The 26,286-nt window shown below is 39.9% G+C and overlaps 1 protein-coding gene across 1 annotated transcript in view; it reads right to left on the minus strand.

The window, feature by feature from the left end:
* Positions 1-26,286, minus strand: part of asic4a (acid-sensing (proton-gated) ion channel family member 4a) — a 195,814-nt gene that overhangs the window by 22,613 nt on the left and 146,915 nt on the right. Inside the window, exons 2-4 of the mRNA XM_015966821.3 lie at positions 13,685-13,829; positions 13,218-13,345; positions 12,927-13,080 (exon numbers count right to left, since the gene is read on the minus strand). Of these exons, the coding sequence (XP_015822307.1) occupies positions 12,927-13,080; positions 13,218-13,345; positions 13,685-13,829 (427 nt within the window). The remainder of the gene's footprint in view (positions 1-12,926; positions 13,081-13,217; positions 13,346-13,684; positions 13,830-26,286) is intronic.

Raw genomic sequence — 26,286 nt, forward strand, 5'->3', positions numbered from 1 at the left:
GAAATTAACAATACTAATTAATAGATATCTAATTAACTAATAGATAATTTCATAATGAATTATTGGAAGGGTGAATAACTAAAATAACGAGTTTAATATTAAACATCGGTTAAAACAAGAATCTTGAACATCACTAACAGAAACAGAAGAGGAAAGCTGTATACTATTGGTCCAGGTGGGAATCTGAAATTTCATTGGCTGAGAGAAATAAGTCCCGCCTCCGCGAAATAAAACCGTGCGACGCAGCTGAGCGAGAGGAGAGACAAACGGCTGTGCAGCACGCAGATACAGAAAGCAAAGACTGAGCGGTTAGAGAGAGAGAGAGAGAGAAAAAAAAACAACGGTCGAGGCCGTGAAGAACCCTGATTTGGGTGCCGCATAGATAGAGGGAGAGGCGGACTTGACTCCTTCTAATAAGAGCTAGGAACTTGGAACCAACACGGTGAGTAAAGAAAAAAGAAGAGAAAAAGCTAACGATGCAACTTAAAAAAAAAAAGGAAACTTAAATAGCTTATCAAATTAATTCCATTCTTATAGATTTGTGTGGAGACGACAGAGTGAACCAATCCTCTGTAGGAGGGAACCGTTGGAGCGCGTTGGTGAGTGAATGAGATTAAATTCAGTAAATTATTAAATTCAAAAAGCTAATTACAGCAACCGAGGTGACAGCAGTGGGCTGCTAGACGTTAGATCCCAGGAGTTAACATCTCAAACTACCAGTTAACGGTGGTAGGGCATATAGGAGTTAACGGCTCAAACCGCCAGTTAACGGCGGTAGGGCATATGGGATTCCCAGGAGTTAACGGCTCAAACCGCCAGTTAACGGTGGTACGGCCTAGATGTACAAGGTCCTCAGGGGCGTTATAGCTAACGCCATAGAATTAGCAATGCGTCCCTTAACCAAACATTTAATAATAAAAAAAATAGATAAATAAAAATAAATAAAAGCTAACTGATTAGGGAGGAATTATTTTACAAAGGTGGACCAAAGGACCAGAATTTATATTTTGTTGAATTTTGTTATAGAACATTTTATTTATTTATTTATTTATTTATTTATTTATTGTGTTACAGATATACAAGGTGTCACAATGCTGTATAGAAACACAACTAAATGTATCCTTGTTGTCATGAATGTATTTCTTGTTGAATAGTGTAGAGTAATAGAATCTAACTGAGCCTATTGAGCTGAACAATTGTTGTCATATGTAATTATATTTCCAGAGCTACTGAGAATTATTTTAATAGACAATCAAATTGATGTTATGTTAGTTGAACTGTGAACCCAAACATGATTGGCTATGCCAATAGAGTGAAGCATTTGTTTAAGTCTGTAAGACTTTATGCTGTGATGTGACGAGAAGGGTCGATGCCAACTCGCTAACAGTCCTGTTGTTTACAGGCTGGTTTTTTTTTTTCCTTGGGTTTGATCCCGACTCCTATGATCACTCACTTGGAACGAGAACTGGATTTCTTCCTGACGAGGGAGATGGCGAGCCTTAACCACTGAACGAACCAGGACATCTCAAGTAACTGAAGAGCAGACTGCTCTCTTCTGTGAACAATCTCAACGGTGCGGTAGGAAAAAATCGCACCACCGGACTCTGACTTTCACCCCAAGCGTGGGGATTTGACTTGACGCCGGCTGACTTGTGACTCATATGATCAAATCTCATACCGAGCATTTTACTATTGTCGATTGTTTTCATCTGTTTTTGTGTGTTATCTTTATGTGTTATATTTCCCATTATTATTAAAATTTAGTATATAAACCGTTTCATGCTATACCCGTGACTCCAGTCATTCTTAAACAACCTCCAATTCTCCCCGAACCTAATTATTGGCCCATTTGTTTATTTTTTCTTTTAATTATCTTATTGTATCCTGTAATCCGGTTACATAAAACTTGGCGAGCCAGCCAGGAGAATTGTAGAGTTGTTACCTTAGCTAACCATTGACTGACATCATAAGAGTGCCTGGAGGTCACAGTGGTTTGCCATTTTGGCATTATTGGTACTTTTGAGTGTTTTAAAATGGAAGTTGTGAAAACAGAAAAGGTCAAAGTTTCAAATGCTGTTTTAATCAGTGGGTTAACTGATACAGACCTTGATAACGAAGTCTTTGGGTTTATGGAAGGATTCGGACCAGTTAACAGGCGCATTAAGTTACCAAACTGTGATCAGATTATTGTGGAGTTTCAACATGAAGCCACTGTTAAGGAATTAAAGAAACAATGTTTACCCTATGACAAACCGTGTACTAGGAACCCAGATGTTTTCTTTCATATTCAAGACCTAGCCAGCGCGTACAGTCTAGAAACTAGCACATCTGCCACTGATGCCTATCTGTCAGAGCTCAGGGACATAGCTGCGCGTAGCAATCAAAAACTGCTTTTGTTTGCCCGTTTGGGTTTTATGAATTTAACCGTATGCCACAAGGAATAACAAATGCTCCAAGCACTTTCCAACGGGTTATGGAAAAGTGTATGAAGGACATTAATCTGAAGGAAGTGTTAGTTTTCCTAGACGACTTGATCGTCTTTTCCAACTCCTTGGAAGAACACGAAACCAGACTTTCTCACGTTCTTGAACGGCTTAGAGAATACGGACTCAAGCTATCACCAGATAAGTGTCGTTTTTTCCAGACATCTGTGCGTTATCTTGGACATATAGTATCTCGAGATGGCATAAAAACCGATCCAGATAAGGTGGAAGCACTCAAAACATGGCCGAAGCCTCAGACTTTGAAGGAACTCCAATCTTTCTTAGGATTTACCGGTTATTACCGACGCTTCGTTAAAGATTACTCAAATATTGTCAAGCCACTAACATCTCTCACGGCTGGTTATCCACCCAAACGGAAAAACTTTAAAACACCACCATGTAGATCAAAGTACTTGAACCCCAAAGAACCCTTTGGGAATCGTTGGAGCCAAGACTGTGAGAAGTCCTTTCAAACTATTATTGAAAAACTTACCACTTCGCCAGTTCTTGGCTACGCTGACGCAAAACTCCCATATCTAGTACACACAGATGCTAGTACGACCGGACTCGGTGCAGCGCTATACCAAGTGCAAAACGGTGTCACACAGGTAATCGCTTATGCAAGTCGCGGTTTAAGCTCTAGTGAAACTAGGTACCCTGCGCACAAGTTGGAGTTTCTAGCCTTAAAGTGGGCCATAACAGATAAGTTTCATGACTATTTGTATGGGAACACATTCACTGTCATTACTGATAATAATCCGTTAACTTACCTCTTAACAACGGCAAAACTCGATGCAACGAGCTATCGTTGGCTAGCTGCGTTGTTCACCTATAATTTTGACATCAGATACCGTGCAGGTACACAGAACGTTGACGCGGATGGCCTGTCTAGGAGGCTGCATGATAAACCTGAAGACAACTCAAAATTCACTGAGGAATGCCAACGACTAGATGAGTTCCGATCTCATCTTTTATCCTCTGTCAAAGAAGTCGAGCTTCAACTTCAAGCGGAAGCAGTGAAGGCAACATGCCAAAAGCACATGGTCTTGGATGAGGCTGATTCTCCTTGTGGTTTAGTTCAGTCACTTGCCATGTCTGCAGCGGCCATTCCAGACCTATTCCAGTTGGAAGACAATAGTGACAGTTTCTTTGCTGTGCCCAAGTATAACCATGCTGACCTTGTCTCCTTGCAGAGGAAAGATCCAACCATTGGCCGAGTCATTCAGCTGCTTATGACTGACAATAAACCGCCAACTGATACTATTGCAGAACCCCCGGTGGTTCTTAACCTTTTGAGAGAGTGGAAACGGTTTGAGTTTCAAAATGATTTACTGTACCGGAGACGCCAATTAGGACCAGAGACATCATTGCAGTTAGTCTTGCCTGATTCATTACGTTCAACAGTCATGCAAAGCCTACATGATGATATGGGGCATCTTGGGGTTGAACGTACGACAGATCTCATTCGGTCCCGTTTTTACTGGCCAAGAATGGCTAGTGATATCGAAATCAAAGTTAAAACTTGCGAAAGATGTATCCGTCGGAAGGCCCTCCCTGACAAAGCTGCTCCAATGGTGAGTATTACCACCACCAGACCTATGGAGTTAGTTTGCATGGATTTTCTCTCCATAGAACCAGACAGTAAGAACACTAAAGATGTCTTAGTGATTACAGACCATTTTACAAAGTATGCAGTGTCCATCCCAACCAAAGATCAGAAAGCCACCACCGTCGCGAAGAACCTGTGGGAACATTTTTTAGTCCACTACGGGTTTCCTGAGCGTCTTCATAGTGATCAGGGACGGGATTTCGAATCACGTACAATCAAGGAACTTTGTTCTTTACTTGGTATCCGTAAAGTCAGAACGAGCCCTTATCACCCTCGTGGCAACCCCGTTGAACGGTACAATCGTACATTACTCAGCATGTTGGGAACTTTACAAGCCACTGAGAAACATCACTGGCGCGATTTTGTAAAACCACTTACTCACTCGTACAATTGTACAAAAAATGACGTGACGGGATACTCTCCCTACGAGCTAATGTTCGGTAGGCAGCCTCGGTTGCCTATAGATATTGCCTTTGGGTTACCGCATTTGAACAAGCCCTCTATAACTCATTCTCAGTATGTTAAAGAACTGAAGAGTCATCTGGAACAGAGTTATGACATTGTCATAAAAAACTCTCAAAAAACAGCGAGGAAGAACAAAGAACGGTTCGACAGAAACATTCGTGAGTCCACACTAGGTGTGGGAGATCGTGTTTTAGTCCGAAATCTTCGCTTAAGAGAAAAGCATAAATTAGCAGACAAATGGGAGCAAACAGTGTATATAGTTCTCAAACAGATGGAAAACTTGCCAGTATACACTGTAAAACCAGAGAACGGAGAAGGACCCAACAGAACACTCCACAGAGATCTTTTACTGCCTTGTGGTTTTCTCTCTTCATTAGAAAATGAAACAGAACGCGTTACGAAACCTAGCAGACCTCATACAAGACAGAGTTCAGCCTTAGAACCTGACCCAGATGAGCCACTTGACGAAGAGGAAGATGAGTTTTATTACTCTGATCTTCCACAAGTGCTAAACCGACCATCCCATCAAATAGCGGTCACCTTGCCAAATAGGGAACTCATAGCAGATTCAGGACCGGTAAATAATATTCAACAACAAAACACACTATCCTTACACACAGGGGATCGCAAGGAACCAACCTTAGCTGGTAATGAAAATGCTGAATTGTCCTTACTTGACAAAGGCATCAACACCGAAACATTCTTACCTGACAGAATGAGTGAAACTGCGACATTCTTACCTGAAAGAGTGAAAGAAGCAGCAACATACTTACCTGAAAAAACGAAAAAAAACGAAGTATACTTACCTGACGTAGAAACGGGGGATGAAACTAACACAAACCTACCTCAATTGGATGGTGTCCTAAAGTCGCAGCAACGTGATGTAAGTTTTGAACCCATCATACACGATCAGACACATACATCTGAAAAGACCAAAGTCTTAGAGAATAGCTCATCAGCTCTGTCGGAAACAGAGAGCTCACTTCGTCCTGTCTCAGTTGAGAATCAAACCGAAACGGATGAGCATGATACTGTGCAACCAGAGATGTATGTCAGGAGATCTGAACGAAGTAGTCAGCCTCCTCAAAGACTAACTTACTCTCAATTGGGCAATCCACTAGTGACCGTAGTTAGGTCCCTTTTCCAAGGACTTAATAAAGCTTTTATTGACTCTCTTACTCAAGAAGTTGTGTACCCCGTAGAAACAATGCACAGGGACGTGCATGATATTTAATGGGGGAGGATGTAACCCAGAAGCTAGAACCTTAATGAGGTATTAACTAATTGGCTTACTAATATGATCCATCCTCAATTTAGATAAAATATAAAATATAAATTAAGGAAATTAACAATACTAATTAATAGATATCTAATTAACTAATAGATAATTTCATAATGAATTATTGGAAGGGTGAATAACTAAAATAACGAGTTTAATATTAAACATCGGTTAAAACAAGAATCTTGAACATCACTAACAGAAACAGAAGAGGAAAGCTGTATACTATTGGTCCAGGTGGGAATCTGAAATTTCATTGGCTGAGAGAAATAAGTCCCGCCTCCGCGAAATAAAACCGTGCGACGCAGCTGAGCGAGAGGAGAGACAAACGGCTGTGCAGCACGCAGATACAGAAAGCAAAGACTGAGCGGTTAGAGAGAGAGAGAGAGAGAGAAAAAAAACAACGGTCGAGGCCGTGAAGAACCCTGATTTGGGTGCCGCATAGATAGAGGGAGAGGCGGACTTGACTCCTTCTAATAAGAGCTAGGAACTTGGAACCAACGCGGTGAGTAAAGAAAAAAGAAGAGAAAAAGCTAACGATGCAACTTAAAAAAAAAAGGAAACTTAAATAGCTTATCAAATTAATTCCATTCTTATAGATTTGTGTGGAGACGACAGAGTGAACCAATCCTCTGTAGGAGGGAACCGTTGGAGCGCGTTGGTGAGTGAATGAGATTAAATTCAGTAAATTATTAAATTCAAAAAGCTAATTACAGCAACCGAGGTGACAGCAGTGGGCTGCTAGACGTTAGATCCCAGGAGTTAACATCTCAAACTACCAGTTAACGGTGGTAGGGCATATAGGAGTTAACGGCTCAAACCGCCAGTTAACGGCGGTAGGGCATATGGGATTCCCAGGAGTTAACGGCTCAAACCGCCAGTTAATGGTGGTACGGCCTAGATGTACAAGGTCCTCAGGGGCGTTAAAGCTAACGCCATAGAATTAGCAATGCGTCCCTTAACCAAACATTTAATAATAAAAAAAATAGATAAATAAAAATAAATAAAAGCTAACTGATTAGGGAGGAATTATTTTACAAAGGTGGACCAAAGGACCAGAATTTATATTTTGTTGAATTTTGTTATAGAACATTTTATTTATTTATTTATTTATTTATTTATTTATTTATTTATTGTGTTACAGATATACAAGGTGTCACAATGCTGTATAGAAACACAACTAAATGTATCCTTGTTGTCATGAATGTATTTCTTGTTGAATAGTGTAGAGTAATAGAATCTAACTGAGCCTATTGAGCTGAACAATTGTTGTCATATGTAATTATATTTCCAGAGCTACTGAGAATTATTTTAATAGACAATCAAATTGATGTTATGTTAGTTGAACTGTGAACCCAAACATGATTGGCTATGCCAATAGAGTGAAGCATTTGTTTAAGTCTGTAAGACTTTATGCTGTGATGTGACGAGAAGGGTCGATGCCAACTCGCTAACAGTCCTGTTGTTTACAGGCTGGGTTTTTTTTTTTCCTTGGGTTTGATCCCGACTCCTATGATCACTCACTTGGAACGAGAACTGGATTTCTTCCTGACGAGGGAGATGGCGAGCCTTAACCACTGAACGAACCAGGACATCTCAAGTAACTGAAGAGCAGACTGCTCTCTTCTGTGAACAATCTCAACGGTGCGGTAGGAAAAAATCGCACCACCGGACTCTGACTTTCACCCCAAGCGTGGGGATTTGACTTGACGCCGGCTGACTTGTGACTCATATGATCAAATCTCATACCGAGCATTTTACTATTGTCGATTGTTTTCATCTGTTTTTGTGTGTTATCTTTATGTGTTATATTTCCCATTATTATTAAAATTTAGTATATAAACCGTTTCATGCTATACCCGTGACTCCAGTCATTCTTAAACAACCTCCAATTCTCCCCGAACCTAATTATTGGCCCATTTGTTTATTTTTTCTTTTAATTATCTTATTGTATCCTGTAATCCGGTTACATCTGCAACAGAGAAAGGCGTATCTCCCAATAAAGAAAAAATTAAAAAGCATGAAAATCCGATTCCAAACACCCTACAACAAAATGCGCATCTTCTGGGAAGATGGAACGAAAAGCTACGAAAACGCAGAGGAGGCGGCAAGGAACCTGAAGATGCGAGAATGGGAAGTGGAAGGATTCCAGCTGGCAGAAGAAGAAATACACAAGAATAAAGAGACTAATACGAAGGGAATGGCGAGCTGGAAAAAGGTGGGGGAGACCACAGAATGATGAAGAACAGAGTCAGAGAACGACTGCAAGAATACGAACTCAGAGGAAAAAAGGCAGACGGAGGAGAATAAACAAGGAGAAGAATCGCTCCAGAAAAATAAGAAGAACAGAAAGGTAAAAAAATAATAAAAATGTTGGTTAACGAGAGACACTAGGTAAGGATTAGAGTGGAATGAATAAGACTGAGGGGGAGGAAGGGGGCCCTTCTTGATAGGAAGGCATTCCCCCCAGAAGAGGGAAAGAGAGTCACTAGTGGGCATCTCAGAATGGAAGTTCAAAGACAGTTACCTTGTTGCAACAGGTTCTAAGTTTGGTTGCTACAAGAAGGGGGTTCATAAAGGGGGGCGGGGGTATTTTATTTTATTTTTATTTTCTTTACCTCAAGACCAGGAAGGCCATCTGCAAGGACAAAGGGGAGAATGCATCAAGAGAAAGGGAAAAACAAAAGAGGAATGAATAATAATAATAATGACACACAATAAAAACCAAGAAATTAAAATAATGTCATTAAATGTAAATGGGCTGGGAAATCCAATAAAAAGAGCAAAAATAATAAATGAAATAAAAAAAGAAAAATACAAATTAGTTTTCTACCACAAACCCATCTATCACAGAAAGAATATGAAAAACTTAAAAAACTTGGGTTTAAAAATACATACTATATAGATACTATATACTATATACATACTATAGATACGTGTCCTCACAACCGGAAAAGAGGGGTGGCAATTTTAATATCTAATTCACAGAACTATGAAAATGTAAAAGAAATTCGAGATAAAGAAGGACGATTTATAATAATCAAAGGACAGATCGAAAATGAGATGGTAACATTAGCCAATGTATACGCACCGCCAGAAAGTAACCAACAATTCTATTAATACATGCTAAATACGCTAGCAATGGAAATGGAGGGGTTTGTATATGTGGAGGAGACTTTAACTTAATAATGAATTCCCAACTTGATACAACAAGTACTACAACATATAAAAAACCACTAACCAAATTAATAAATACAATAACTAAAGAAATGGGACTTATAGATATATGGAGAGAACTTAACCCCACACAAAAAATATACCCACCACTCAGCACACCATAAAACATACTCAAGAATTGACTATTTTTTTATACAAAAAGAATATAGATACAGAATAAAGGAATGAAAAATTGGAGGGCCGGACCTATCAGATCATAACGCAATATATCTCAAAATTCATTTAAACAATAAAATAAAATAAAAACTCTATGGAAATTAAATACAGGAATACTTAATAACACAGAAATAACAACACAGATCAGTAAAAATATTAAGGAATATTTGAAAGATAATGTTAACAGAGAAGTACAGCCAGATATACTGTGGGATGCAATGAGAGCAGTGATTAGAGGAACATTAATCACATTTACAAGCAAAATGAAAAGAGAAAAGACTAAACAATATGAAAAACTTATAAAGGAACTAGAAGAAATGGAAAAGAAAGACAAACAGAAAACAGAAACGAAGACACGGGACCAAATAAAAAACATCAGGAACAAAATGAATGAAATACACCAAAATGAAATAGAAATCAAGGCAAAATATTTAAAACAAAACTACTACGAAGCAGGACCTGAAGCAATGAGGCTACTAGCAAGAAGAATAAGAAAACAACAAGAACAAAATCACATAAGCAAATTACGCAACCCAAAAACAAAACAAATTACACAAGAACCAAAAGAAATTGAAGAAATCTTTAGAGAATATTATAAGGAACTTTATACACAACCACCAAGAATCAACACTAACGAAATGGAAGAATTCCTGTAGAACTTAGACCTACCCTCAATAGGGACAGAACAGAATAAGAATATAACGAAGACAATAACGGAAAAAGAAATAATATAAGCAATAAATAAACTTAAAACAAATAAAGCACCAGGAAGTGACGGATACTCAGCAGAATGGTATAAAAATTTAAAGCAGGACCTGGTATCAATACTATACTAAACGCATAACTGGATTATGACCAACAATAGAATACCACCATGGCAAAAAGGCATTATCTCTGTAATAACTAAACCACAGAAAAACAAAGAAGACACGGCAAACTATAGACCGATTTCAATTCTTAATATAGACTACAAAATATATACAACAATAATAACTAATAGAATTAAAAGATTCCTTCCAGACATAATCGATGAGGACCAATGTGGCTTTGTAGTAGGGAGGAAAACACAAGATAGCATACGGAGAACACTACATATAATACAAGAAATTAATACGAAAAAAAAAATACCGGCAACTATAATAAGCTTTGATGCAGAAAAAGCATTTGATAGGGTAAACTATTTGCAACTTTAAAAAAATTTGGATTTAATTCACAAACAGTAAATTGTATTAAGGCCTTTGTATATCGAACCTTTAGCCCAGGCAATTAGACAGGAGGAAGAAATAAAAGGAATAGAAATTAACAACAAGGAACATACCATAAGTCTTTTTGCAGGTGATGTATTGATATACCTTAAAAACCCGAATAATAATCTAAAGAACCTATTAGAACTAATGAACACCTGTGGGGAACACTCAGGATACAAGATCAACATACATAAAACACAAGCACTGCTATATGATCACACATGAAAAACAGAACTGAACAAATGCAAGATTAAATGTGACAATAATCACATCAAATATTTAGGAGTCAACATAACTAAAGACCTGAAGAATCTATTTAAACAAAATTATGAGGAATTAAACCAAGCGATAAACGAAGACCTAAACAGATGGACATCCTATCCATTACAATTATACGACCGAATAAACATGATCAAAATGAATTTATTACCACGACTCCTGTATATGTTCCAATCCCTCCCAGTACCAATACCAACAATACAAATCAACAAATGGAATAAACAAGTATCAAGATTCATTTGGAAAAGCAAAAAACCAAGAATTAGAAAATCTACCCTACAACTAGCAAAAGAACAAGGAGGGAGGGCTGTGCCAAATATAAATTGGTACAACCAGGCAGCGCAAATTGGACCACTCATAGATTGGTGTGACCCACAAAACTTAAACCACTGGAAAACAATAGACAGAAGGAAAAGAAATGGAGACGTAATAAGCATATGGATATGAGAAAATAAATGGCGAGGAGAAACCTGCAGATGAGCCGCCCTTTATTTATTTTATCATATTTTATTTTATTATTTACATAATTTTTTTTTTGCATTATAAGTACTCAAAAGGAAAAGTTGAAGAATGAATGATAGGAAAGGGTAAGAAAGTCAATAAGATAGAAATAGAAAGACAGAGGGTTTGACCGGGGAAGCAATAGAAACGTGAACAAAGAAGAGAATGAGAAGAAAAAAAGACAGAGTGAAATGAATGAAGGTGGAAGAATACAATCGAAGGAAGAGAAAACCACCGAGGGAAAATGAAAAGAACTCATTATGAAGACGAAAGAACTCGGGGAGAACTTAACACAAAAAATATTATGAATGCTGAATACAATGGGGAATGTGTTTCTGATGTAAAAGTGTATAAATAAAAAGTTTAAAAAAAAAGTGGCAGGAAGTTGTGTAACATGGTATAAAATAAATGGGGTAGGACCACATAGATGGGACAAACCTCAAAGAAAGATGGGTAGGTGTAAAAAGAAAAGATGCATGTGGTGAGTAGCGGTATAAATTATGAAATGACGTAAGTTAAATGTGCAAATTATCTAATTAAATCCTCTGACTGAATACAAGAACAAGCAAGACCAACAATTATCCATCATATGTAATCATTATAGTAATAAATGAGATGGAAATAAAATTCGCAAACACACGAAAGTGACAGGAATAACATCCTGAGACCTAGTTTGTGGTTGATCCGGTGTGTCAGAGTGGGTGGTTTTGATGTGTTGTGCGTTCACTAGCCTTTTGATGAATGCTTCTTGCCCGTATTTCACACTGGAAGCATCAGCGGCGTGGAACGGCAGTAGAACATTTAACAATGCGGTCGATTACACACTGGGAGAGTCTTGGCCGCGGAATGGCTTCCTCGCTGTTCTCCTCACAGGACTTGCGGGATCACAACAGCCCCAAGACTTCAAAGGTCATGGTTTGTTTATATAGTCCCCCATTAAACCAAAAAGAAGGAGTCATGTCTGATATCGCTGTTTGATGTCATATATGATGTTGTTTCTCCCCACTGCCAAGATTAAAGCCCTGAAAAACACACCGCTGCACTTCTCCGATGACGCAGGGAGTAAATAGGTCGTTGGGTCACACGTAAGCTACATATATATGAAATCGCATCGCTGCAGTACCTTTATTTTGAAAATTACCAGGGATTTTACACTGAAACCGTGTGAGCTTTCCTGTCTAGCCCAATGTTAACTGTGGAAATTGACATTTCCCAGAAGTGGCTTGTGGCAAAATAGAACTCGATCCTGTCTTTAGTGGCATGGCGTGCCACTTCTGGGACGTGTCTGAAAATTGCCGCCTCACGGTTGATTTAAAACACCCCCACAGACTATAATGGACTATTTGAAGCAGCGACGTTCCACTACCGTTCCGCTGATGCTTCCAGTGTTAAATAAGGGTTATGCTGCACCTTCTGCACTGTAACTGCTCACTCGTTAACTTTGTCTTTTTCGATTCTTAAATTTGAAATTAATTTGTGTATTTAATTTAGTCTATTGTTCTGTCACGTTATTTTAATGTTCATTCTATTGTCGCTAACGGAAGCACATTGAATTGTCTCCATGTATGAACTGCCCTAAAGATAAAACTGCATGGCCTTCTTTGTTCCTAATATTATGTCATAAAAAATAAAAGGATCTTGCTAAAGATCATCCACGAGTCAAATCTTACCAGGCATATGCACCATTCTGCACTTGCACACCCGCATGACTTCGTTGGTCTCGCAGAGTAAACGACAGGCGCTGATGCTGTACGTGTCGTATCCTGGGAACTTCTCCTTGCTGGTGGAGCGGCAGTTCCCCCAGGGCTGGGGCAGGTAGGTCAGCTAAGTACAAAGAGATTTATTAGACAGTGGTTGAAGTCACGGGGGCGAGCTGTTGCAGAGAAACAGTAAAACAGTAAAACAGTAGCAGTGGCTCGAGGAGGGGCAAGAGACAGCACGCGGTGATGAAATAGACCTACCCTTTGCTCCTGACAGGAAACAAAGGTCTGGAAGCCAGGCGAGACGCCAAAGCCCAGCTGGTGAATGTAAGGAGGCTCGTCCTGACTGTGGATCTGAACTCTAATGCCCGCCTCCAGGGAAGTCTCATCTTCTCACCGGGATGAAACAGAGTACAAGCACATAATGGTGCAGAGTGAGGATAAATGGGAATTTCAGATGTCTGCATCACCTGACAGCCTGGGCTCAGATTGATGCAAAGTGCAAACCACATTTCAAACATGTTTGATTAAATAAATAAGCAGGAACTGACTCTGTGGCACCCATTGAGCAGGGAATTTTGATCAGGAATTTTCTTCTACAAACTTCATTTCAGGCAAAAAATACACTTTTTACAGAATTTAATATGAAGAAATACATGAATGTGTCTTTTTTAAACAAAACAATTCATGAGACTAAATTAGAATAAGGAAATGGTTCTGAGGCGTACTTGTCTCTCTCCATATGGGCAGATACTCATCCTGCTGGATATCCAGCATGATCTCCAGCCCATTTCCCATTCCACCCTGCTTGGATTTCCTGGATGTCGTCTTGTTGCCGTTGAAGGTGTAGCATTTCCCATATCTGGTGTAAACCTGCAAAAGGGACAGATTTATATCATCTCCATAAGCACGACAAAGTCCACACCAGATGAAGCAAGAAGTGCATTGAAATGACTGCACAGATATGGACCCAAAAATAAAAATAAGCCGATTCTCTGCCTGGGCAAGTTGCTGAAAATTACCCACAAACCTCTGGTTGCAGCCTGCTGGATCTGTCCCTCATGGACCCAGATAAGCTGTTTGAATCAATTTCTAACACTGCTTGTATAAAGTCTGCACAGGGTGCTCGATAGTACTAGCATTTCACCGCATCATCAAAAGGCATGAGGCATTTTTAATCTTTCTTCAAGAGAAAACAAAAGACACGAGGAGGCTTCTGTAACCAAGCTATCACAGCTCCACCTAGGAGCTGCCTCGATGGGGACACATCATCTCTTTGTTTATACTTCACAACAAAACTGTGGCACTGCAGAGAAATGTCCAACTTACAAGCCATTTAACGTTTATCTCCTCAGAGTTTTAAAGGCACGAGCCGTGATCCACACACAGAGTAAAGAGAGCTGTAGCACCACCACCAACAAAACAGAAACTGGGAACCAGCGAGCACCGACAAACACAACCAAGCTCTCCCATCTAGGCTGTGTGCGTTCTCTCATCCTGGGCAAACTTCAGCTGTAGTTTGTTTTGAAAGCTGTTATGCAATGCCTCCAGTGAACTGTGAAGGTACAATCATAACATAGCAACCATAACCAGGTGTGGCAGGTGTCCAGTTTTGGATCTCTCTTTGCTCTGATGCAGAGTGCATCGGGCTCTGGGAAGTGCAACTTGCCCTTTATAAAAGAGCTAGAGAAAGGAAATGTGTTTTCTCTGTAAAAACACAAACCAGAGGTTGGAGAAATTAGCTCATTCTTGACTTTTAGGCTGACTATTAACCAACATTTGGGTCTGCATTAGGACAGGTCTAGATGATTCTATCCTCACTAACATCACATCTGTGAATATTGTTGTCTTTCCCACAACAGCGAGTCGTGATTCTGATTTATGTTCTCAGAAAGTTGACTCTGAAAGTCCAGTTTTTTTTATTTGATATAAAAAATTTACATTTGACTCTTCCCCTAAGTGCAGTGTTAGGAAATCTGCTTCTGACCTCGTGGTATCGAATCACACTGTACAAGACAGAAACAAAGCTGCAAGTAACAAAAAGGAAGGTATATCCACAGCCTAATGTAACTCTATAAGCAACAATCCCTTTCAGTATATATTTTAGAACTCTGTAAAAGTGATAGTTTGAGCCTGTACTATGATAAACGCTGGCAATATGTATACGTATATGTATATGTATATATACATATGTATATATGTATATATTTATATATATTAATATATATGTATAAATATATAGATGTATATATATATATATATATATATATATATATATATATATATATATATATATGAGTAAACAGCATAATGTGACAATGATAATTGTTAAGCAGTGTGTTTTAGCACTTTTGCCCATGGCGTGCACTAACGAAAGAAACCTGAAGTATGGCTTCAGGTGCTATACATTTTTCCACCTCCAGGTGGTACCCTATGAGAAAAAAACTCAGCATTTCTGCTTCAAAACCAAATGTATCAAATTTGAAACACATATTCCTCATTTTCCTAAATCTCTACCTTTTTACCAGGTTTAGTACATTCCTAAAACTTCTGTTCCATTAAAGGCGTGGAACACTCATTTAATTAAAACATTTGCAGTAGTCTGCAGTTGGAATGAATGCCTTGTAAGCCGTACTCGGTGGGACAAAAAACAAACAAACTGGTGCACCGTTTCCAGGAGTTACAAGTGAGCCACAACACAGCTGAGCTTCAAATTATTTTCATTAGGAGTTTTGTTTCCTGATACCTGGACATCTTGCCCCCGATTGGATAACAACAATGCAACTCTGCTGCTGACTTTCCACATGGATGTTTTATTTCTACAAATAACACAAGCCTGGAGGTGTTCTGCTGTGCGGTGGAGTTGCTAATATTAACATTTAGCTTCTACTAGCTGACACGTTCTCTGCTGTTTCCTCAACGCTAAACCAACAACAGCCTTTCCCGTCATGACTCAAGATGGGTGAGTCCATGAATGTTAAGCGACAGTGTGACATAGATCTGTCAGGCTTTTCTAATCCTAGAGTCTGTTTTGTATCAGAAGCTAATGCAGGAGATAGGTGTAGGAGACTATTTTCATGTTTAGCCTGCATGAAAACTCAGAGTGTCTGATCATAATCAGAAATAATCAATAAAATGTTTTTTCTGTGTTCCACACCTTTAAATTCTGTACAAGTATTTTGCCTTCTGGTGGAAAATCCAAGTACTGCAGTTGATAAGTGCCAATTTTATTTTCTACTATGTTTTATGTAGTTGTTCTTTTACCAAATAAAATGTTTTCAATAATAGTTTTTTGTATCAACATTAGGCTATAAATAATACATTGTTTTCCTCAAAAGGAAATGTTAGGGATGACTTACCACCACACCAACCTACAACTCAAAGTCTCCAAATTTAACTGAGCTGTAGCCATTTTTTATGTTTGGTAACCTCAGTCAGCTGTGGCAGCCATCTTTAAAATAAAGTTTGACTCCAATCAATTGTACGCATATCCGACATAACTTACGAGAACACAAAAGCTAAAGTTTTATACAAAAAAAATCATGCCAGAAGAGGTCAAAGCACCTGAAGAAAGACCCAAACAACAAGACTTCACTGCAGACACATCATTAAAGGGATACTGGCACAGGGCAACATAAATGTCTGTTCTCTGGCTTTGATATCAGTTTGATTCACCTAATGAGTGCTATGATGTCCAAATTAGGGACAGTGGCGAAACAACACAAGCTCTCACTTACAAACCACAGGGTGAATCCACACCTGAGGTGGCTGAACAACAAATCAAAGCCGCTGTTATTGGATTCAGTCAAGTAATTCTATGGAGCGGCGGGCAATTCTGCAATGTCCACAACAGTGATTAGAGCAAAAAATGAGTACCGTTTACAAAAGGCTGCTGCTCAGAAAGTCAGCTGTATTTTTATGGTATAATAGACCTGTCAGCCTTTGATCTTGGTGCTCGTGCGCTCCTGATTTTGCTCTGTGTGCACGCATGTGTCTCTGAATGAATCACAAATGGTTACTTTCAAACTGGGTCTTGTTTGAGGATTCAGAGAAATGGCCGACAATTACAGATCACAGCTCAATGCACAGTTTTCCAGTTCCGTCTCTGACAGCCACTTTGCATTTTTTCATGTTTATTTTCCTGCAAAACCAACATCTTTTCAGAGGAAATGATTCTAAAATAGGCGGTGGCAACGGAGAGAGAGCGCTCAAGTGTGACTTTTGACTGACGTGCTATTAGGCTGAAATGGTTTAATCTCTATTTGGCTGGTGCTGAGGAGGTAAGCTGCACTTATCATCGATTCCCCGCCTCCACCCGGGTTCATTGACACACTTAAGCCTCAACTGGCAGTCTTTATCTGATAGAGCAAGCAACTGAGGCAAAGGAGGATTTCACTTCAGAAACTCTCTAAACACCCTAACCAAGTGCTTGGGTTCCGCTCGGAAACTTCTGGCACTGAAGGACGCCGGTGTGTTCCCAAATGATATCCCCGGAGAGAACGGGGAAATTTTCCCATCATCTCACCCAGGAAATGGTTGTTGACAGAGCATCCACTGGTTTATTTCTCAGATGTTGAACACATCTCCGGTTCCTCTCTTTCTCGCTACATACAAAGTGATTGATGGAGCATTTTTCTCTTGTTACGGCTAGCACCAAATTTAGCGGAGGTAGCAGCACCGACTTGGACAAATCCCAAGTGGGGACCTGGCACTGCTGTCGACAAGCTGAAACAAAGCAGCAGCAAGGAAGTTATGTACTGAAGAAAGGATCTGTTGTATCAAGAGCTATGCCTTCCCAGCACCTAACATAGTATGGTTTACTTTTGCTCATTTGGAGACCTTAAACAATATCAGTTTATGTACTTTTGCTATTTAAAAGGGAAATAAAAATAGTAACTCACGGTCGCTTCCATTTTCATCATTATTGACCAAATATTCTGAATGCTGTTGTGGATAATTTCTTATTGAAATTAAAATAAATTTACTCATTTGTCCAACACATTTGCAGTGGTCTCTAGTACAAATGAATGGGTGAAAAAAGCTCTGGCACTTCTGTTTCAGGACGTAGAAATTAGCCACAGGAGAGTGTAACGGCATCACCGCCATATTGGATGGGTTCCCCACTCTCCAAACCCAACTGAAGCCAACACAGGGTGGGCAACTATGCCCGTTTTTCGTGCAGCCTACGGTTGCAACAACCAGCGCAGTATTGAAAACAGATCATGTGGGATTAGTTTTAACTCTTCTAGCCTACCTGTTTGGATTTTATATTTAAATAGATTTTATGTAATTCTTTTTGTAAAAAAGCACAATAAAATGTGTTTTCTGTTTGGTAAACATAGCCTGACAATATATTATTTAGTCTGGCAACACTCCATTGACGGTTCTTGGTCGTGGAGTGGGTTCTACCGTTGTCTTTCAAACTTTCTCCTCATGCTACTGGACAATGAACAACGTGATGCACTCACCACAACGAATGTCGGTAAACAAGGCAGTTCGCTATTGAAGAAGGTGACAATACATCGTTTTTCTAATAAAAGGACTTAAATACATCTATCTGCTCCTGATTCTAATAAAGCCCAAGTCCAAATAGTCCAAAACTGATGTAAAAACCATTTCAAAAGAGCTGTCGCCATCTTGTTCCACTCTATCACATCATTCTGCCCACCAAATGATTAGAAGGCCCTGGTTGGCCCACCATTGTGGATCAATCACAGTGCTCTATCAGTTTGAAACCCCTATAGAGGGCTGTGATAGGCATGCCAGAATGCTGCTAGGGTTGCAGAGGTTCCAATGGAGCGGTCCTAGACCAAACTTTGCAAAGCAAGAATTTGGTCTAGCTCACTAGACTAGGGTAAACACCTTCCACAGTATAAACAAAGGCACTGGGGGGCAAATGTAGACCCATCCAAGATGTCGCCCCACTGCTACGCCAGCTCCAATAGGCTGTGCCAGTCCCCAGGGTGACTATATATATGATGTCTGCAGGTTTTGGAGCCTTATTTCTTGATATTTGGACATCTCACCTTTGATTGGCTAGCAGCAACACATCTCTGACTCTCACTTCGTTTGCACTGGAAAGTTGACGATTTATCTCCACATGTAACACAAGCCTGGGGGAGTTCTGCCATCTGGTGGAGTTGCTAATGCTAACGGTTAGCTTTTACTAGCTGAGACATATTCTGCTCTCTCCTGGATGCTAAACCAACAACAACCTTCCCCGCTGCAAGCCAGTATGGGTGAGTCCATGAATGATAATTTGACATTATGATGCAAAAATGTCAAACTTTTCTAATCTGAACGTTTCCTCGTCTATTTTGCATGGGCTGTTAATGCAGGCAATGGGGTAGGAGACAATTTTCCCATTTAGCCTACATGTTAAACTCATAACCAATTATATTTCAAAAATAAAAGTGGAAAGGGTGAACTTGGCCTTGAACGTGAACATTTTCTATTTTGTGGCGATAAAGTGAAACATCTTTAAAGATGATTGAAATGAGCATAATTTAATAATCGTTTGTGTCTCAAATGCAAATTATAAACGTTTTAATTAGATGAGTAAAACTGACTCCAGAAAATATTAAATCCATCGAGGTATCAAAATAAAACCCTGCCCTGTAGAGGCAACATGTTTGGTTTCTATGTAACAAGTCTAACTGTATCAATGCAAATGCCTTAAATACAAAGTCACCATGTGTCTGAATTTGTGCATTGTTTCATTTTCCACCCCTCCATAGAAAATGCATCAAGAGAACAAGCCCTCGCCGTGTAACTCAAAAGCCCTGGTGGGCTGAACCTTTAAACACCCTCTTTATGGCCATGATCTGACAACCCTAACTTTCCCTTTTAAAGAATCTGCAGGGATCACTTCAGCGCTTCACTGGAGGACGTCAATTTTCAGGCAGGATGCATGTCGTCAGGCGGAAAAGAAGAAGGATTTGAATTCATTTACACAGGGTGGAAGGGAGCATGGAAGCACTGATTGACGGATAAAAACCATTAAGTCTGGCTCATGAAGGTTTAAGGTTGACACAGAGCGTTCCTTGATTTAATGGCTTCATTACAACATTCCAGCCGTAAGACCGGAATCACAATGTGACATAAACTGAATATTTGCAAGGAAAATTTGAAGGTTTCTTCAGTCAGCATGCTGTCAGATTAATATTCTAAAACTCTTGCTTTCGCCCAATTATTCAGTTTATCATCAGCTTCTAGTGACGGAATAAAACACTGACAAGAATGTATTTGGATCACAACGTTGTCCATTAAATCAAATTACTGCAGCAAAAGACTATATGTGTTGCCAGTATTATTAGTGGATGCAAACAATCTCTAGCAAAGGAAACTTATTGGATATATTGTATTGTGTGTTTTTTAAAATTTCCAAACCAGTAAGACCAGAATCACGTGTTCATTATCACTTTGTATCACAGTTTTCCACTTTTTAATTTTTTGTTTTAAATATAAAAGCATATAAGGGCCACTCAGAAGGAAAGAAAAGTTTACGTCCAAACAGTATTTCCAGAATAAAGTCAAAAATCAATAAAAAAATCAATATTATAACTTTTATAATAAACTTGTAATTTTAGCACCAAAAGAAGTATTAAAACTTAACCTTCACTTGTAAGTCGCTTTGGACAAAAGCGTCTGCTAAATACATAAACATAAACCTGAATTGGTGGCAAAACCTATAATACTCACATTCCTTGTGTAAATGGTGACTATTAACTGTAAAATAGTGTTGTGTCAAATAAAAATAAAACCAAACCCTCAGTTATAATAATTGACCGGGAGATACGATGGCCTGGTCCTCACAACATTTGCTTCTCCATAAACTCAGCACATTGTGACTGCTTCAGCACTGGGTGATGTCACTGATCAGCCCCAAAAAGCATCAATGGGCATTAAAAACCTTTTATTCTGTCAAAGAACATGCCTTTTTTCTCCCTCCCTGAACTTTCCTCATGTATTCCCTTACTCATCTACAAAGGAGCGCCGTCATGGCTGCTCCCATGGTCTGCCTGTATCTGTCCTGTCTATATGTGTGTGTGTGTGTGTGTGTGTGTAACCTTGGTCAGGTTGTACTATGGAGTCAAGTTCCTACGCTCTGAAAGGAGAGCTGGCAATAAAATTCATTCTGATTCTGATTCTGATACTTTAATCAAGTCTGAGGACCGGATAGCAGTTGTGTGATGCAAAATGTAGCGTTCAATGACCAAAAGCCTCATGTGTTTTGTCACTATGGTCATTTTTCAGCGTTGAGAGTTTAGTAACAGCGATTTTAAACCATCAATGTGTTTTATTTTATTTTTATTCCACTTCACCATCCAATCTTCCGATTTTACAAATGTCGGTGGTTTTGGTGATGTCTGCTGATTAGGGCTGCACGATATTAGGAAAACCTACGATATTCGATAACAGTGCTTAATATTGCGATATCGATATTACTCACGATAAATGTACAAAAGCTTAAGTATGCAGTGTTGATGTCGTCTGGCGTGTGACGTCTGCTCTGGGTTCAAAGCAAACAAAAACTAATGCATGAATTCCATTACAACATAACATTTTTATTGCAATAATATGCAGCTGCACCTGCTACTGTATTAGCAGCTGCACCTGCTACTGTATTAGCAGCTGCACCTGCTACTGTATTAGCAGCAAAACAACAAACTGCATGCATGCAGTTTCTCAGTGACTTTAAAACATCACCTCCACCATAAAACTTTTTCTGATGCTCCAAATACAGAAAAACATCCCGTACCAGGGTTTTTTGAATAAATAGAAAAATCTGAAAATTACTTTAAATGTTAAATAATAGTTAGCATCACTTAAATGCAACAGCAAATTCTCTCATTGCTACTGAACATTTTCTCCACTTACGTGGTTATGATATAAGGCTGTTGCTGTAATTGGGAAGTGAACTGTGCTGGGCCAAACTAGGAGAACATTAAGTTTTTCTGAGGGAAAGAGAAAAACAATTGTCTACCTTTCAGAAGAGGAACTGGCAAAAAAAAAAAAAAAAACTACATGGAAAATATGTGAATACGTTTGGTTTTAACCCCAAATTGAACAAGTTTACCTAGATCTTAAAAAGCAGCTCAGATGAAGAAACTGCAACTATGATTCTGATGACAAGCTAACAAATTGAACTAGCTCCTCTAAGATAACCGGCTAGCAGAGCTTCTGACTGACAGTTTATGTGCAGCAGCAAATCAACTATCCTGATTAACAAGGTTATAAAAGCTCATAAATGAAAAATCACTTTGATGTGTGGGGGAACTTTTCCAGGCCCTCTTTGGCAGGATGGGACTGGGAGGAGAGTGCTGTAGCCTTTTAGCTGGAAGCTAACCGGAGCCTGGGGCTAACATCACCACCCGGTGGAACACTAGTGACATGAAGGTGGGTTGGTTCACCGGCACGTGTCGGAGTCAGCCTGGTAAAAATGATTAACGACACCGAGCGGACTCACGTTCACGTTTGAAAGCAGCGCTGATTCCAGAAACCTCAGACAAAGTGCATTTGTTGCTCTGAGTCAGCATGACGAACAAGGGAACGGCGCCGCTGACTCAGTTCGTGTGTTGCTTTCCATCCTAAGGGTCTACGTAGGGGGCGGGCGTATTACGTGAATGGACCCATCTGATTGGCCGCATATCAGAAGGTCTACATTTGATTGGTCAAATAATACTTCCGCGTAAAAAACAGAGCTGGTTTACAAAAAGTTGATGTATGACACGGATGGAAATGTTTGAACCAAACATTTATCACCGTTTTTGACGTGCTTTGCGATGGGCCTATCGCACGTCCTGTTATCCCGATGACGATGATTTTTCGATATATTGTGCAGCCCTACTGCTGATGTTATTTCCTACGTAGTTATGTCCAATCAGCGTGAGTTAAAGCTCCTATGGCGAATCTGCAAACAAGCTAGGTTTTGAAAGCAAACACGGTCATGGAACATTCTCCCATCCCCTCAGGTATCTTCCCTTTGATGCTTCTGCTTGAACCGGAAACCTGCAATGCCAGACGAAACAAGATAGCACTAAACACCAGTCGCCATTTTCTAGGTCCAAACGTCTTTTGTTGTCCGTGACTTCAAATGGTGCTTTTCTTTTTGGGACTCTGATAGTTTGTCCTAAAGCTGAAGTGGTAGCACCCGGCTGTTTCTCCTTCTCTGATATAATTGAGCTGAGAACCTCTCACACCAGTGGTGTTCTGGTGCTAAATGCACGATTGTGTAAAGAACGGAGGACCAAGGGGGGAAGTATGGCGGTTCGGTGAGACTGACAACCAAATGGTCCAATGATCTGAAATCTGTTATTGGACGTCCTTTATTAAATGCTTTAATTTTTTTAACCTCCACAACATATTTATATAGCTATACTATGTTAGAACATTGTTATGAGGGATGAAAAGAAAAGTTTTAAGCAAATTTGTTTCCCAAATTTGTTATAGCAACTTTAATTTAGTGTTCATCTCAGCGACTCTACCGAGCCAGTCCGAGTACATACCCCTGTTCAGGTACTCCACTGGTTCTTGAATGTGGCCCGCAAAACGGTCCTTTCAACAATGGTTGTTGTATTTCAGAAATATATGTGAGGGAAAGGACTCCTTAGTACATGATTAAAATACCAAAAGTATTTATGTTTTGCTAATAAAAAAAGAAGCAAGGCAGCATTTGGGAGCCGTGAACATTTTAGAAGCTTCACACAAACGTTTGCATGTTTTCTTTCGGTCGAAGGGGTAACGCCACAAAGCGGACTTGAAAAGACCTCTGGGAGACCACTCAGTCCCTCTAAAGACTCGCTGTAAACAGGCTTCAGACGACAAGGTTAAACTGTAAGGTCTTATTCCTTCTGAACAAAAGAGAGTAAAGAATGTGAGGAATGAGACTTCAAACACACAAATGGGGAAAAAATGAAACATTTAAAGGAATGGCAAAAAACCCAAAGACGGTTTTGATTTTCACTGCATCCCATATTTGGCTCGCACTCCAAACTTCCATTTGGGCTGTCGTATAAACGGATGTTTGTGAAGTCTCACGTCAAACTCACAACAAAGTGAATTTCTTACCACTACAGCAGAACGTCTATTCTACTTTTTAAATAATGCTTGAAAAAGAACATCTTTAAACTGAATGTGATCTATTCTACCTACGATGCAGACGGAGAAGGGAAACACGATTCCCACATCTTGTATTAGACTGTTCAGCTGGCTTCCACCTGGGAATAAACTCACAACAACAAAACAGCAGATTAATCACCTCACTGTTCTTTTATTCTTTTAGGCTTTGGATAACTGTATTTATGTCATGCAACACATTTTACTTTAATTCTGGGCCTTGCTGACTCACTCCACTCGGCTCCAGAGAGGAAAAGAAGCACATCTGTTTCTTCCCCATGAACAATTTCACACAATTCAGTAAGAGAATAAAAATTTAATAGAAAATTCAACAGAATGACAAAAACAAATTATTCACAAGAGCCATGAAAATGGATAAATATTACTGTGTGGAGTCAAATTTGACATTCACTTAATAAAGTGTGGGCTTTGTGCGTTTTCTTGATTATACATTTTTTTCTGAAACTCAACAAAAGACATCCTTCACATACCAAGCAGCATCCGACTGTGAGATCATTTCAGCAGGAGATTCTAAGCTGCAGACAAGGCAAACATGCCTAGTCTCAGATTAGGACAGAAAATTTATTGAGTCGAGTGCTAAACATTCTTTTATCATATGGCATGCCTAGGATTCGTCCTTTGATCTCACGCCCCTTGCCTCCTGCTCAAACATGAGGTCAGAATGGTGCAGAGGGGCGCGAGGCTCACAGGTTACCCTCCATCTCGATGTCTGTCCTGTAACACAGGGATGCAGCACAGAACATTTCTTTGTACCACTCCCAACTTCCATTACACTCCTGAAGGGGATCCCAATGGAAGTTTAATGTAATCACGCTCTCCTTGGATTTAATACCTTGTTTGGTAATTGTTTCTAACTGGACATGGCATCTGCATATTCAGACACAACATGTTTGGTTAATTGAAATGATGAAAATAAAACTGTGCATTTATTGATATACTTACATGTGTGTAAACTCAGATGCACACCTGCAAAGCACATTTGAGTTATTAGTGTAGGAGTTTTGACTGATCTCCATGCTTTCTTTGCAGACCTCTCTGCTCTGAGCACCTCAGACCCTCCACTTCCACTCCCCATTCCCTGCTATTCCCAACATATCTGAGCGTACTCGACTAATGGAGCGGCGAGGGATGCTCTTGAAACAGTGGTTGAAAATGGACATGCTCTCCAGCACAATACAGACTCGCAAACACAAGAGTCCACTACAGTCTGTACTTTCAGCAATGTAAAAGCTTCCTGTAAGTACCACATGCACCAACATCACAGCCAAAGGGCTCGTAATGGCGCCGTTTTATAAACGTGATTAGAAATTACTGTCATAATGGGGATAATCCATTTGGATCATAGCACCAGGACAGGTCTCTAATCAGTCTTTATGTGTAATTGAGACAAATCATTTCCTGGAGCTACAGCCTTCTCCTGTGCTCAACCCAAAGCAGGTTAGTAACTCTTGACCTTTAAAGTTATTAATTGTGCGTCTTGGGGACCATTCAATGCACACTCATGTTTAAATAAACCAGCGTAGTTGTGATTTTTGTGTGAAAGGTACTAACGACAGGTCTGGATGTCCTCCGTCAAACTCCAGCAGCTCATTCGGTAAAGTTCCAGTGGTGCCCCTAAAAGGTTTTCATTTGGGGGACCAGAGAGGGCAGTGGGGTGTCCATAGCGCCCACCTGAGGCAGGTTTTCATCTGGGCCAGCACGGACCGGGATGGGTGGCGTCGGTCCGGGTCCCGCACCGGTAGGGTTATTTTTTTTCACACACGCCTCTCATGAACGGGGAAATCTCCCAGAACGTGGACGGGTAAAAGGACGCGTGGACAAGTCTTCGGTGTCTCCCTTAAACATAGGCGGGCGTGAGTGTGTGTGTGTGTGTGTGTGTGTGTGTGTGTGTGTGTTCCTCACAGCTTCAGTCAGAAGCGACGTTTACATGCCCGCATCAAGAATGGATTGTATCTGCCAGTCAGAGGCTCCCCCTAACGGTAGGCATTCATTTGAGCTGGCCAATCAGTCGTAGTGGGCGTGTCTGCCCTGAGCGGACCATCAGAGAATAAGGGCTGAAAACCGCCCGGATGGAGAGTGAAAAGTACCAGGCCACCCAGGTATGAAAACTGTTTATGCAATGTGGGCTGGGCCAAGTGGTACCAGATGTGAAACCCCTACTGGACCACCCTTGGGGGCACCACTGTTGAGT

The sequence above is a fragment of the Nothobranchius furzeri genome, chromosome 14 (assembly GCF_043380555.1).
Source record: "Nothobranchius furzeri strain GRZ-AD chromosome 14, NfurGRZ-RIMD1, whole genome shotgun sequence".
In the NCBI taxonomy this organism is placed as follows: domain Eukaryota; kingdom Metazoa; phylum Chordata; class Actinopteri; order Cyprinodontiformes; family Nothobranchiidae; genus Nothobranchius; species Nothobranchius furzeri.